The following is a 15,948-nucleotide window of genomic DNA, read 5'->3' on the forward strand; positions in this document are numbered from 1 at the left end:
AGGATTGGCCATGTGAAGTGGAGCCAAATATTTATGAAATCCCCATGAACCAGCTTAGCTATTGGTGTTCAGATGAAGTGTGCTAAAGCTGTGAAGTGCTTAGAATTTATTTTCTGGTCTAAAACGCCAGTGGTGTACTACATTCAACCGCATATTGAGCAGAACTAGCCATTATCCGCTGGCCACCTGAAACCAGAGTGAAACAGGAAGGGTATTATATACAGTGCCAGAGTTCAGTCTTCATTCAGTAACTTCGATTGTGGTAATGGTGTATCATTTAGATGAAACAGACTAGCAGCAGCCGTTTCATTACCTATCTTCTAGGTTGGTACAAAAGAATGTAGAGTTCTGTTGATTCTTCCTCATGATTATGTAGCCCTTTTTCCTCAGTAATTTTTGTCTTCCTTGTCTGCATCTCTTAGGTGACATGTCGTGCCATTGGAATTGGCGCTTACCTGGTGAGGCTAGGGCAGCGAGTGATACAGGTGGAGAATTCCCACATCATCCTCACTGGGGCTAGTGCTTTAAATAAGGTAACGAGGAGTTTAGTTCCACCCATCATTTTATTTTCCCCTGAAAATTGTCCTTTCCTGTGCTGATTTATCACTCTTCGTTGTAGCAACCAGAGACATTCGCTGTCTCCCACCTGCTAAATTCCATAATGGATACTAAGTATTTCACACAGAAAAACTCCACAGTACTCTGGATGTGATAGGTGTTTAAACCAGATGAGTTATTCATGGAATATGTGTACAAGAGATCAGTAAGGGAATTACAAGTGATTCACAGCATTTGAATTAATTAAATTAAACATTAATGCATACACCTCTCCCCTGTGTTTCCTGAGACAGAAAGGTTGAGAGATTTGTTAAGGTCACAGAGCAAGTCATTGGCAGAGCTGGCATTCAGAGTGCCTTGCTCAGTCAGCTAGTTCAGTGCGGCAGGTGTATGAACTTGTCTGCATGCAGAGTTACGCCGGCTTAATTTAAGAAGAGATTTTTTTTAAACCCATTTAGTTAGACCAATGCAAAAGGCAGTGTGGACACTCCTACTTTACAAAACCAAAATTTAGCTTAAGTCAGTCAAGAATAGGTTTAAATTAAATTAAAATAAGCCACTTAAAATTACCGTGTCTACACACAGGTTTGCACTGGTTTTAACTAAACAGGCACAAGTTTGTGTGTGCATAAGGTCTACAGCTACTTTACTCTAGGGGTGATAATCTTTTCTATTTGTAACTTTAACTAGGTCCTGGGGCGTGAGGTCTACACATCCAATAACCAGCTCGGAGGCGTGCAGATCATGCATCATAATGGTGTTTCCCATGTGACTGTCCCAGACGACTTTGAGGGCGTCTATACCATCTTACAGTGGCTTTCGTATATGCCAAAGGTGAGTAGCTCCGACAGGACAGCAATGTGTTGGCTGTGACATTTTATTTAATGCAATGCCTTGTTTAACACAAACACCCAACAGCTTTTTATAATCCATTCTATGTGCGGAAATTACTTCTGTAGTTGCTGTTTTGAAGGTGTTTGTGCCACCATCTAATGCACTAGAAGCATCGTAGAAAGTAATGTGAAATATTGTCCGTAAGGAAGAATAATTATACGTAAGGGAATTAGTCTGGATTAATGCTATTTCTGTAACAGCCTAAGTAGCATTTCAGTAGGGTAAAGGGTAGAGTGGGAACGAACATTGTCCAGCAGATTTTTGTAGTGCTGTTTGGTAAAACTGGGTTAGAGATTTTTCTTCTTATAGGACAATCGTAGCCCAGTGCCTGTTACTGCTACAAGTGACCCCATTGAACGAGAAATTGATTTTGTCCCTTCCAAAGCCCCCTACGATCCCAGATGGATGCTGGCTGGAAGACCACATCCAAGTAAGTAAGGGTGTTCTAACCTAGACTTTCTGCAAAAACTCCATTCTGTCTCCCTATCCTACGTGTATTTGTTGCTGTAAAATCCTCCCAGTCCTGTGTACGCAGAATTTTACTGCTGTTTGATATAATGTGCGCTGGGAGTTTATTGTGAACTGGTCAGCAAAATAACCTTACAGTTACACGCTCTGTTTCATTGCACAGTTGTTAAGGGAACCTGGCAGAGCGGCTTCTTTGATCATGGCACTTTCATGGAGATCATGCAGCCCTGGGCACAGACAGTTGTAGTTGGCAGAGCAAGGTAACAACAAAGCGCGGCTCTTCCCTAAACCAGCTGTTAACAATGTACACTAAGAGCCATTTCCTGCCTGGACGTGCAGAATCCCGATTCCCACTGAAGTCTGTGCTCCTGTCTGAGTGGTAAATCAGGCAGGAGTAGGCACTAAACTATCTGTATAAAAGGTAGCGGACGTTCAGCAAAGCAGTGCTTTAATTAACTTTGGGCTGCATCATCCCCTCCTGGGGGACAGGCCTTCCTGGGAACGGGTTTTGTGGTGTCCCCCCTACGTTGCTCTATTGAGCAGTGGGGAAAGCAAGCCCCCTGGACTTGCTTTGAGACCAGTTGAACTTGTCCGCTAGATAGAAGTGAAAATTCATCTCTGCTTTAGAAACTGACCTGGTCCCTGGCTCTCTGCAGATTGGGAGGGATCCCCATCGGTGTGGTAGGGGTGGAGACCCGGACTGTGGAGATGGTTATACCAGCTGACCCTGCAAACCTGGATTCTGAAGCAAAGGTATGTTGGGTAACCATTGGGGAGTGTGAATGTATGTACAGTGGCAATGCTTTGTATCGTAAAGCTAGAAGAAAATCCTGCTCTGGATGACCCTTTTGTATGGATTTCTGGCTTCTCCATTCTTCCTCGTCTTTCAGGCTGGTGGAATCAACTACCCTGAGTCCCTTCATTGGTTTTAAACCTTCCAACTACCGTACTTTGTCGACCTACCAGCCTCGTTTGCCAAGAGGGATCTAATCCGAACTGAACACTCCTGCTCGCTCTCTTTCAGATAGTCCAGCAGGCTGGGCAGGTGTGGTTCCCAGATTCAGCTTTTAAAACTGCCCAGGCTATAAGGGACTTCGACCGAGAGCGGCTCCCTCTCTTGATCTTTGCAAACTGGAGGGGATTCTCCGGTGGCATGAAAGGTGATTCGCTCTTCGCTGAACAGGAGTCAGGGAGGAGAGCCGGGTTGTGATCCCACGTGGCCCTCCGTGGAGTATGGGGATCCTGAGCAAGCTCAGCATGTCCCTTTATTGCTGCTATTTCTAGGAGTGCTGTTTCCCCGAGAGCATGCTGACTGTGTGATGCTGTTCTGAGATTCGCCTCCTGCGTAGCTCTCCTGCACGGCTGCTGCTGCAGGGGCTGATGGCTGGGGGACGGGAGGGCTGCATTAGTGTCACATTGCAGGTTGGGGTGTCTTTTGTTTGGTTTATTTTTTACTGTGGAGGCAGCCTGCTCAGTCTCTGTCAGGGAGGGAAGTGCTTTGGGTTGCTTAAGTAAGAAATCTAGCAGGTTTTATAGAATCAAACTGCTGGGCATCCTCAGCTGGGATGGCTGCAGGGTGGCACCTGGAAGAGACGGGCACTTTAGAGTAGAGGTAAGTGAAGGGGTCCAGAGAAGGGATAGGGAGTGAAGTATTAAACCTGGCGCTTCTCCCTGGCATGTGTCACCCAACCCACAGCTTGTCTCTGTAGCTCTACAGAGCAGGAGGCATTACCAGAAATGATTGATAACATAAAGGTCTTGGTTTTCAGACATGTACGATCAGGTGCTGAAGTTCGGTGCGTACATTGTCGATAGCCTCAGGCAGTTTAAACAGCCAGTTCTTGTCTACATCCCCCCACATGCTGAGCTAAGAGGAGGGTCCTGGGTAGTAATTGATCCAACAATCAACCCTGTGTACATGGAGCTTTATGCAGACAAGGAGAGCAGGTAGGTAATATCTTTCTCAGGGTTTTTTTGGAGTCTCCTGTTCTGGTACTTTCCTTGTAACTCTCTACTGTTCTAGGTATTTTTCCATAGCCTTTGGCTTAAGTTTCTAGTCAGTCTCTCAATATTTTTTTAAGGGTTGGACAAGGATGATGAGCCCAAAACAGTCAGAGCCATCTAGATTGCTTAGTAAACAGGGATCATGCAAACAACATGTATTTTAATACAGCTGAGCTAAATGTGAATGTACACCTCTAGGAATAAAGAATGTAGCTCCTACTTACAGGATGGGGCACTCGATCCTGGGAAGCAGTGACTGAAAAAATGTGGGGGTTGTGGTAGATAATCAAATGAGCATGAGCTTCTAGTGCAATGCTGTGGCCAAGAGGGCTAATGTGATCATGGGATGCATAAACGGGAATCTTGAGAAGGAGCAGAGAGGTTATTTGACCTCTGTATTTGGCACTGGTGTGACCACGGTTGGAATCCTGTGTCCAGTTCTGGAGTCCACACTTCAAGAAGGATGTTGATAAACTGGAGAGGATTCTAAGACCAACAATAATTATTAAAGGATTAGAAAACATGCCTTAGAGTGATAGGAGCTCAATCTATTCAGCTTAACAAAGAGAAGGTTAAGGGGTGACATGATCACAGACTATAAGTACCTACATGGGGAACAGATATTTAATAATGGGCTCTTCCATCTAGCAGAGAAAGGTATAACATGATCCAATGGCTGGAAGTTGAAGTTAGACAAATTCAGGCTGGAAATAAGGGGTACATTTTTAACAGTGAGGGTAATTAACCATTGGTACAATTTTACCAAGGATCATGGTGGATTTTCCAATCCTGACTATTTTTAAATCATCACCAGGTGTTTTTCTAAAAGCTCTACTTTAGGAATTATTTGGGGGAAGGTCTCTGGCCCGTGCTACGCAGGAGGTCAGACTAGATGATTGCAATGGTCCCTTCTGGCCTTGGAATCTGTGAGTCTATGAAAATGTGACCTTCCTTTTCCTGTGCTTGTAAAGTGTGTGTATTCTCCGTGCCACTTGCCTGGGGGCCTTTGAATGGTGTTCTCTTCACTGATAAATCCTTCCCAACAGCCCACGGGTGGAAGAGAAAACTAAACTACACTTGGGAAAAAACACATTTCTGCTTTATGCAGTGTAGCTGTAGCCATGACGGTCCCAGGATATTAAAGAGACAAGGTGTTTATTGGACCAAATGAACCAGCCCTGAAGAAGAGCTCGGTGTGGCTCAAAAGCTTGTCTCTCTCACCAACAGAAGTTGGTCCAATAGAAGATATCACCTCACCCACATTTCTGCCTGACTTTCAAGCAGGGCAGTCATCGTGAATGCAATTGTTGCAAAAAGTCTGAACAATACCTAACCAGTGTCCTGTTTAAAGTTATACAACTACAACTCTGTAACTGGTGATCTGCTGAGATCTTTCAAGTACTAGGAGAGAACCTGCATTATTATTAGAAATAATACATACAGAACACCCAAAAATGTGAGGCACGTTGCAGGCAAAATACAAACCCGTTATGTGATCCCCTTTATGAGTTCATAGACTCATTTGCAGCGGTCTCATTATGAGATTTGTTAACCTGCCAAACTCATGAGCCAACAGCTAAAAATTGTTGGGCTCTCACAGCACAATTTGCTGGATATTCTACATAACTGGTCCTCCAACAATATACATTGCTGGGCTAAATAAACTTCTTATTTTAATGGCCCTCCTTTTGTCTTCGTGAATACTTGGTGATAACTACTGACCATAGGGGCAAATAGTAGAAAATGCTAGAAAGAGAAAGCTGCAGAAATCTCAGATTTGGGAAGGGAAACCCTTGCAGATTTCCTACGTCCCTGCTCTTAATCCTCAAATTTAAACACCCTCTGTACTGTAACAATAAGAACAAAATTTCTGCAGAAAATAATATAAAACTGGAAAGTCTTCCCAGAATGTATTTTCCCCATACAGACCTCTCCACTGTACCAAACTTGGCATCACAAAACCTCCGTTCTTTCTAGGGGAGGCATTTTAGAAGCTGAAGGAACAGTGGAAATTAAATTCAGGAGGAAGGATTTGATAAAGACCATGAGAAGAATTGATTCAGTCTATGCCAGACTTGTTGAACAGCTGGGTAAGAAGAGAATTTGTTTCCCCCTTTCCCTTTTGTTCCAGTTTACGTTGCTAGCTTAAAGCATGAGGCATGAACTCTGGAGATGGGTAAATAGTGGTGCTGCAGTGACCATCTGGGAAATCCTGTTTAGGTGCCAGTGGAGGTTTCTTTTAACAGTGAATCCTGGACAGTGCCTGACCTGATTGGGGCCACTCCGTACTATTTGAATATAAATTAATAATAATCTAAGGGGTTGTGATGTCCATAGTGCCTTGTCTATCTGTTCTTCACACCATTCACACGTGCCCTCGGAGAACAATCATCAGCTCTACAAATGTTATTTCTTCTAAGTTACTTTTTGTTTCTAAGACCTTAGGAAACTATAAAGATGCTGTATGTAAAACACAAGCACTCACACAGTCTGTTTAGGCATAGCTTTAGCTTGGAAACTCCTTGGGACAGAGACAGTGCCTTATTTTTCTATAGAGTGCCATGCACATTTGTGTCAGTGTATAAACTACAAACTCCCATTTAAAGTCACTAGTACAGTAGTTAAGTCCATGGGTTTTCGGTGTTTTATTTATTTATTTATTTATTTATTTATTTATTTATTTTTAAGGAGAATTTTTAACCCTTTCTTGGTTGTTCTTAGTTTAAAATTTGCTGCTCTCTTACAGCCTGGCTTGCAGGTAACTGAACTCAAATCCAGACTGACAGCTGCTTTGTTTCCTGGAAAACAGGTACCCCAGAACTCCTAGAAGAGGATCACAGAGAACTGGAGAAGCAGCTGAAGGCTCGGGAAGAGCTCCTGTTACCCATCTTCCACCAGGTGGCAGTGCAGTTTGCTGACCTTCACGACACGCCAGGAAGAATGCACGAGAAGGGCGTTATTGCAGTTAAGCGACAGCGCTTTGCTTTCAGCTTTTATTGTGCTGATACTGGGGAAATGTAACAACCCCGATGATTCACCGTTAGAAAACATGGTCAAGGCATTTTAAAGAAAAAAATCTCATTACTGTAGAGGGCAGCGCCAGGGCTGATGTGGGTGAGACCCTGTCCTGTCACGGATGGGCAGGAGCACGGAAGTAGATTGCTGCTGCGTGACATGACAGCACCAATGCTTCTGACTTGGTATTTCTGAGGCCCCAGTCTCCGCAACTCCTAATGTAGGAGTGAACCCCGCAGCACCCACCTAGAACCCCATTGGCTCCAGTGTCGGGCTCCGTTAGAGCGCTGTGCTGTGTGGAAAGGAATTCTGATCGGCGTTGCATTGTGCTGCTGGAGAGAGTCTTGCTGTCCCTGCAGAGTTTGAACAGCAGAGGTTATACCTCTGATTCCGATGCTACTTTTCAGAAGGGCAGCATCTCTGTAAGCAGGGGGAAGTCACAATGGGGAATCTCTCTGGAGATGCAGATTGCAAGGATACACCCTGCCCATCCCAAATATTTTGTCCAGACAAATAGAGTGTACCAGTATCCTGAACTTCAGCTATTTCCTCATCTCCTCCATCCCCAAAGCATTTCCTGTACAAGCCTAAATTTTGAACTCTCTTCCCTCCGTCACCCCAGGATATCCTTGAGTGGAAGAACGCCCGTACGTTCTTATATTGGCGTCTGCGGCGCCTCCTTTTGGAGGAGGTGGTGAAAACGGAGATTCTGAATGCGGACAGTGAGCTCAGCAACATTCACATCCAGTCCATGCTGCGCCGCTGGTTCGTGGAGACGGAAGGAGCTGTGAAGGTATCTCTTCATCTTGGCTATTTCAGCTTCTCATGTTACTGATTTGCAGTCTGTTTTCTCAGTGTCTCCAGTACTGTCCAACGACAGCCTGCCGTGCTTCCCCACACGTGCACACGCTCAGTTGACTTCCTGAGTTTGGCTGAAACGTGATCAGAGTTACTGTTCCATAGCTTGAGTAACGTTCCTGCCATGGTGAATGGCCACTGAAATCCAAGCATGGTTCTTCAGATCAGGTGACCTACACTGGATGCAAGTGATCATCAAACTTAAACAAAATGGCGCAAAAAAAGAAGTCCCATGGTTGATCTCTTTATCTTGAAGCAGCGTCTCTCAGTGGAGAAAGAAGAGATTGCATGCCGGTGCTTTCAAGCTTCTTTGTTGTATTTTTTTTATTTATCTTTAAATAAAAATTCTCTAAGTCATGACTTATGAACTTTAAGTTAATTGACAATCGTGGCTGTTACTACCCTGCAAGTCTGATTTCTGTCCCTTGTAAAATAATAGAACCAATACTAAGAGAAATAGAACCACTAACCATCTAGGGAAAGACAGAACCCTAAGCAGTAAACTACATGAGTTTCAGAATAAGTTTCACTAAACAAACTGAAGTGCTTGATGAAATGATGGAATTAGTAGGTGAAGGGAACGTGAGATACATTCGATGTAAGATTCAAGGATATTCAGTTTTGAGTAAAGCAATTGATTACAACCTCGTGAAGTTTTACTCCACCAATTGACTTTGCTTGGCCTTAGCTATGAACACTGTCATGCGGAGTTGAGGGAGGGGTCTAGTGATGTACTTTTGGGATCTCTGTTTAGCTCAGGTTTTATTTAACATCTTTCTTAATGATCAGGAAGAGGGAATGTGGAGCATGAAATACACTGAGAAGAGAGGAGTTGCAAATACCAGTAAGGATGGGAGGTGAGGGGGTTACAGAACCATCGAAAGAGAATAGGAAAAGTGGGAAAATAAATTAATAAGAAACCAAGAATCAACTGAAAAACTGCAAACCAATACATCTGGGGGGGGAAGAGGGGAACTAGCCCAGATGTCTGGGGGGGGATATTAAATGGGAGGAAGAAACCTGACAGAACAGTAATGCTGGGGGAAGAGGCAGAGAGAGGGGAAGTGAGACGGAAATCTTTGGGAGAGGGAATAGAATTATGCAAATGATGCATTGCATAGTCACCTGCTATGCAAATTAAGGCATCACATTGTTTGCATAACTGCTTCAGCTTTCAGGACCTGCGCGGGCCTTAAAAGATATGTGAGGGTAAGATCTGTTGGTATGAGGAATAGTGTCCCAAGGAAGGCTGTATGTCCTGGGATAGTCTAAAACTGGATTTGACAGTACAATCAGGAGTAACCCTGCACTGGAAAGAAGATGGATTGGATGACTTTGTAGGACCCACCTCTCCCAGGAGTATGCGAAGATGCTCTTGTTGTTTTCTCTAGGGCTATCTCTGGGACAATAACCAGGCGGTGGTGGAATGGCTGGAGAAACACTTGCAAGAAGAGGAGGGTTCCCGATCAGCCATTCGAGAAAACATCAAATATCTGAAACGGGATTACGCCCTCAGACGTATCCGGACGTGAGTACATGGAGTGCTCCGGCCTCTTACTGGAGGAAGTTGGGTGTTGCTTGGTTAAAAGTAACTGAGTAGTATGTTTAATACTCCTGGGTATAAATGGCCACAATAGATGATTTCACCACAGTTTGAGTATAGTGTGTAGGAGGCACTGGATGGTTCTTGCTTAGATTATAAGAGCTTTAGAGCAGAAGCTGTGTTTCTGTGTGTCATGTACAATGCCCAGCTCTCTGCCAGTAATTAAATGATGCCACCCTTCTCCTTCCCTTCTTGTGTCCACTGTAGCTTGGTTCAAGCAAACCCAGAGGTGGCCCTGGACTGCATGATTCACATGACTCAGCACATCACCCGTGCACAGAGGACCCAGATCGCTCGTCTCTTATCTACCATGGATAACCCGCCCCCTTCTTGACAGAGAGGCCGCAAGTGGGGGTGCCAGGAACAATCACTATAGACAAGGAAGCGCACAGAGAGAAACCACTCCTTTTGAGACCAGATGTCTTCTTGCCTGCGTGTATTCGACCCTAGTGTTGAAGCCTTAGACTCTACTGAAGTCTCTCAATAAATGATGCCATTGTTGCATTTTCAACCATAAAAATAGCTTTTCTGTGAACACCGTGTTCATCCTGGATTTGTGGGGACAATTAAAAAAGCAAATCCATTACAGTGGCATTTTTGTGGGATTTAAATTCAACCCAAATTGACCTCAGGAGCCTTGTCTCCAGAACAAAGCCGGTAGGGATGGGCCCCGTGGTCATTTTATAACTGAATTTAAAATCGTTTATTTTTTTATTGTAAACCCAGTAAAATGTTGAGATACATTTCATTAGAATGAATGGAGCTGGGAGTAGAAATCAAACTCTGTATAATAGCCGGAAAGAGAAATATTTTTGTACTAATGTTTGTTGTTGCCAAACATCTGCCAGCATAATAAGAAAATGTTGTTATTTTTAATGAACAAGAGAAAACTGTGTTTTGGAAAAACATTCACACTAACCACTAGAAAACCATTGGAGAGCCTCTTCATTCCCCTGCTATGGCAGTGTTTAGTAGAGGTGATTATGAAATAATTCTTGGAGCATGGTCAGGGATTCCAGGGAAGGTTTCGACAGAGCCATACATTTCAACCTGTCCTTCATTTTATTTGTGGTCAGGACACCAAGTTTGCAGCTGTTAACACAGTTGTCAGTGCAGGATTTGTTAAACAGCCCCAGTTCTAACAAGGGAATGAAAAGGGGCAGTTGAATTTTCCATCTCTTCTTTAATTGGTGTCCCCTTCCATTTCATATTGGAATTCCTTGGAATTATTCCAGTGTCTGCACCTGCTTCCCCACCCACCCATGTACACTCTATTTGGAGTGGGGCGGGAAAGCACATGTGGACCTGATCTTGTCAGTGGTTAACCTGACCTCATGAATTAAGGTAACATATCACACACTTCAAACTATTTAGTTTAGTAAAAGCAATGATTTAGATCTTACTGTGCCTTGTTCTATTGTGGTAGCATGGCGGGTAACAAATCCATTTGCCTAATGTAACTGCATAATAGTGGTGATCCACCCTTTTGCCATTTTAAAAATAAATCCTCAGGTCACATATATCCTTCGACTGTCCTGGGTTGCATAACCTCATGACAATACATGTACCATGTCTCACTGTAATCTTTAATCATAAGAATAAGATACAGCTTTACGGCTCTTAGATATGGCCTTATGGGAATAGAATAGGTTACCTGGTTTAAATACAGTGTTAAAGCCATTATTTGGCAATGTTACAGATCCCGTCAGTTGATTTTAAACCAAATATTGACAAAACCAAAGAGACGCACAGGACAGCTGTGCACACAGTGGGCTAGGGAATGTGATGAAACAACTTACTACATGCAATGCCAGTGGTGAGGTTTTTCCAAAAAGAATGTATTGTGTATTTTATTGAGAGGAGGGCAGCAGGAGAGACTTTAAAAGTTCCCTGATTTGAAAGGTGTTACAGCTGATCGAGTTTTGTCAGAGAGAGGAGGATGTGTTGTTAACAAAACTCACTGTATGGAAGGAGAATTGGGAAATCCAGCCCAACTGCTCCAAATAAAATGACGACATTTTTCAGGGAGGATTCTGACTTCTGTTTCTTTGCCTTTATACTAAATGCAGAGGTTCTATGACCTGTATCCTCTCATTGCATTAAATGCGCAGAGCAGAAACACCTGCCAGCAAGTGACATGGAACTCGCTTTCCTGGAGCAATGTGTTCATACACAAGCCCCTGCTCTGCCACGAGAGAGCTGTGCCAAGTTGGTTAGCTTTACGGTTTCCAGCTCCTGCCGTTACAGTGTGGAAATGCCCGGTTGTGGTTCTTTCTAACCCGGTTGTGTTAGAGTGGGGTAGGGAAGCAAGGATGCTTCTGCCAAGTTGCCTCAGTCATGTATCAGGGTGTGTGTGTGTGTGTGTGTGTGTGTCTTTTTTCCCCTTTTCTACCTGGGTGGATTGGGGATTTTGCAGGAACTTCATTTGATGATGCATGGCCTGGGGCCTGCACTGCAACACTTGTTTTTGATCGGAAAAAGGGCATTCTGGGATAGCTTGGGTGGGGGGAGACCATAGAGTAAATGATTCTTTTAGATTACTCTGTACGTAACCTATGAGAAGACTTCTGCTATTAAACTAGCTATAGTTCCAGTAATCTTACAAAATAAAATCTCTTAAAACATGAATATTTGCAAACCCCGTGCATGATGGAACGCCCTCCACTGCACTCAATTTAGGGATGAACTCTGTTCCATCACCACCAATGCAATGTCAAAGCCTATTTAAAACCAGTGAAAGCCAATAGCACATGTTACTGTGCACACTGGGGAATACTTTATTGTGGCAGCTTGGCGAGTTACCCTCAGCAACCCTCTGTCTCTTAATGAAAACTGAATACGATTTGTATGAAATACTGTATGTCTGGGATTTTCAAAGATGTTTAAAGGAGTTGGATGCCCAACTCGCACTGAAACATGGGAGTTTAGCTCCATTGTATTTTCCCTGTAACTAACATTGCACTGGTGTTCCGTACAGAGCTGCTGAGTTGTGTAGCTGGTACTTGTACAGGCTTAGCGCTTGGGATGCGATCAACGTTTCAAGCGTCAGGCTGAACTTAATGGCTTTCCTTGGCTTAGTTGTCAGCTTCTGAAATTTTGTTTAAATGTAACTCTCAGTGTAGGGGAAGCATGTGTAATTGAGGCAGAATTATGAAACCCTGTGTATGCTTGTTTGCAGCATTCATTTAGGGCTAAACCCGCAGTCCTTACTCAGGTTAAACTCTCTTTGATTTCAGTGCCTGGAGAGCAAGAGGCCTAACTATAGCACCGGCACTAGATAGTAGGAGTATGTTTGAAAAGACTTGTAGGGAAATATAGGGTGCATAGGCCCTTTACTGGATAGAAAACTTGCTGCTGTTAAAACTGCTGCAGAAAACACCAGAGTGACGCTCAGCTAGTGTCCTCTGATGAACCATCTGGAGAAAAGACTATGTGGTGACCAGACCTTGGGTAAGTAACGTGGCAACAGTGGTCTGTGTGATGCTCTGTAGCAATTAAACATAAACACTGTTTTCCCCCACCCCCTGCCCCAATCCAAAACCTTCCTTGTCACTTACTAACCCTGGGGCACCTGTTAGATACAGCATCTGATTTGCAGAGAAGTTCTGATGTCACCTATCTCTTCCAGGTGGATTGGCTGAGGCACAGGGAGGTGAAGAGGTAGCTGAGGTTGGAGCCTGAATGGCTTTTCAGGAATGTGAACCCAGTTCCATCGTGGTCTCAGGAGCCATTTTGCTGGAATGTCGGGCAGCCAGTGACACTTGAGGAGGGGGATGAGGCAGTGACTTTCACACAGGCCTCCGAAGAGTGGTCCAGAGGTGGTAACGTTCAGCCCCTTCCAATTTAACCTGATTTCAACAGCTCATCTTTTCAAAATCTGTTTTCATACACAATGGATTGCGGGACTTCTTTTGTGAGAAGAGGAACTACACAAACTTCAGTGGCTGCAGGTGAATTTAGATGCAAAGATTCTCCACAGCAAGTGGGTTGTGGAGGAAAGTACATGATACGCCTTTAAAAAATGTTATTCTCAAGGGAGGTTTGAACTGGGGGGCAAGGAGGAGAGGAGGAAAAAGCAACATATTTACATCTATTTCTATTTCAGGAAAATTCTAAATAGGTTCAACTGTTAGCCTGTTTTGTAACCCCCCCCCCCCATCTGAAGAGAGCAAGCGACTAGGAGCCAGGACTCCTGGATTCTGTTCCTGGCTCTGCAAAAATGGCTTGCTGAATGACCTAGAACGAGCCACTCCACTCTCTGTGCCCCTCTCTTCCGAGCTGTAAAATGGGAGTGATTCCAATGGATGTCATGGTGGGTTTCAAGGCGTAGTATTATGTTTGACGTTTGATGAAAGGTACTGTATAGAAGTAAACTGTTTTAATTTGTGTGGATAGTAGAAATGAGGGACACGACTGTTTTCCTATAGTGGTGGGCTCTTTAGATAAAGTACAGTCTCATGTTCAAGAGAAGTTTCTAGTCATTTGCAGCAAACTTAGACAGTATATCTAGGATCAACATTTTCTGAGCTTACTGCATTATTAAATCAGATAAAACCATTTTCCACCAGGTAATATTCAGATAGCAATTTCCAGGCCGTTGCTTTTTAACACTTAGCTGCAAAGTACCCTTTGAACGTGGCTTTATATACACCAGACTAATTTTAACACAGTCCATCTAGAATAACCCAGGGTTAGCACTAAGAAATATTTATTAAAAAATTAAAACATCTTAAATGATACCACTTACATCAAATGATCAATGTCCACATTATTTTGTTTTCTCAATGGGACTTGATTTAAACAATAAATTATGACATGGAGCATCATGCCACTTTAGAAGAGGTTATTACTTATGTGCATATTTGAAAAGATATATACGCATAAGACATTATCACATCTCATTTTCACAATGTTGATTTTCAACAAGAAAGTACCACTGGACATTGCAGTGGGATAAGATCCTGCATTCTTCATCTTCCCAGAGTATCAGTATATAGAATTTAGCAAAGGCTGACTGTTTTATTTTTTTTTCTTGTTTAAATCTGTGTACTGAAAAATTAGTGGGGCCTTTTTCTGCTTCAAAACATTCTTAGTCATAATTTAGTGTAGGGAAGAGTTTCATCTGAATCTAAGTTGGTACAATTATAAGGAAGTGTAAAATTGTTATCGAGGCACAGTGATAAGCAAAAAAAAAATAATAATAAATATTACTTCAATGTCACAGAGGTACAAAAACCTAAACACTACATTTAAGTGTAATTCTTACAATTTGCTTTACATCACTCGTCGTTTGAACTGTTTCTTCAAATCCAATTTTTAAATGTTACCAAATACATATTAGTTTTCAAAAGTTTACCAAAAAAATGCATGGTAAGAATCAATTTTGCTTAGATTAATTAGGAAAAAAGACAATTATGAATTGGTACTGTACAGTAAAAAAAATATTTGGTCTGACTTTTTTTTAAAGGTGTTTCACAGTATCAAAAGTGCTTGTTTAAATTCAGCTTTCAAAATGAAACCGAAGTACTACAAAAGTGATTTAAAATAAGGTGTTGCATTTGTGATTATGAATAATTTAGTTCATGCAAATAAAGAGTTGCTGCATTTAAAAAAAAATTGAACAGTGCTCAGTTTACATAATTTCTTTTCTCTTCAGAACAATAAATATAAATAAATTTACAAATAGTAATACTGCCTAGCACAAGACTCAACAGAAGCACAATACACAGGAACTATTGTAACAAACCTAATCTTTTTTTTTTTTTTTAAGCCTAAGATAAATGTGTCATTCCTAAAATTCCACTCCAGTGATCAGTTTAATAATTCAGCCCTACTACCTCCTTCATGTGGTCAGCCCCCCCACCCTCCTTTTTTATTACGCCCTAGGTAAAAAAATTGTGGGTTTGATTTAAAAAAATTTTGCTTGAAGCCTCCTTCCCACCCCGCCCCCCCCAGAGAATACATTTAAAGACAGTTGCATCAGAAAGGTGTTGGCATTGCAAGCGTTTCCAGAAACGGCATGTGATCTCTGTTTGTTTGGCTGTGGTTATTTGGCTCTTTGGAAAAAAAGAAACAAATACATAAGGTCAGGTGGTTCTCGGAATCTCTGACTCGGCCCGCTGGAGCAGTGACCTGGTGCATGGGCTCCTGTGTATATTGTGGTCAGACGGAATCTGCATGTCAGTCCTGCACTTGACGTTAGTTCTGAGGGTTGGATTACGTTCAAACATAATGTGACTCGTGTGTGAATTGTTCTAGTAAAGTTTTTCCTAACTGATGCACTCCACGCTCCGTTTTGTCAGCTCCCCGTTCTTGTATCACAACAGCCAAAATCCTTTTTGATCTCAGTGAAGATGACGAGGGAGGTGTGTTCACAAACCCCGTGCTAGTACTGGCTTGATACATTTTGGCATCACACTGAGAGTTCTGGTAAATACCTTGCATGATGCAGGGGTCTGCAGAAGGAGCTCCTTTCCAGCTTTCAGATCCTATCCTAAGGCCTCAAAGGGAATAGGCCTGTGATGAGTTACTTAGGTCCTCGCATGTGT

General features: G+C 42.8%; 1 protein-coding gene across 4 annotated transcripts in view; it reads left to right on the top strand.

The window, feature by feature from the left end:
• The window catches only part of ACACB (acetyl-CoA carboxylase beta), a 57,498-nt gene extending 47,764 nt beyond the window's left edge, over nucleotides 1–9,734 (top strand). For all 4 annotated transcript variants that reach the window (XM_065417782.1, XM_065417783.1, XM_065417784.1 and 1 more), the window contains 12 exons: nucleotides 423–533; nucleotides 1,249–1,392; nucleotides 1,762–1,882; nucleotides 2,084–2,180; nucleotides 2,577–2,673; nucleotides 2,945–3,080; nucleotides 3,690–3,867; nucleotides 5,902–6,014; nucleotides 6,734–6,888; nucleotides 7,562–7,732; nucleotides 9,189–9,325; nucleotides 9,608–9,734. In XM_065417782.1, the coding sequence (XP_065273854.1) occupies nucleotides 423–533; nucleotides 1,249–1,392; nucleotides 1,762–1,882; nucleotides 2,084–2,180; nucleotides 2,577–2,673; nucleotides 2,945–3,080; nucleotides 3,690–3,867; nucleotides 5,902–6,014; nucleotides 6,734–6,888; nucleotides 7,562–7,732; nucleotides 9,189–9,325; nucleotides 9,608–9,734 (1,587 nt within the window). The remainder of the gene's footprint in view (nucleotides 1–422; nucleotides 534–1,248; nucleotides 1,393–1,761; nucleotides 1,883–2,083; nucleotides 2,181–2,576; nucleotides 2,674–2,944; nucleotides 3,081–3,689; nucleotides 3,868–5,901; nucleotides 6,015–6,733; nucleotides 6,889–7,561; nucleotides 7,733–9,188; nucleotides 9,326–9,607) is intronic.
• Nucleotides 9,735–15,948: the final 6,214 nt, after the last annotated feature.

Source organism: Emys orbicularis, chromosome 16, assembly GCF_028017835.1.
Source record: "Emys orbicularis isolate rEmyOrb1 chromosome 16, rEmyOrb1.hap1, whole genome shotgun sequence".
NCBI lineage: Eukaryota > Metazoa > Chordata > Testudines > Emydidae > Emys > Emys orbicularis.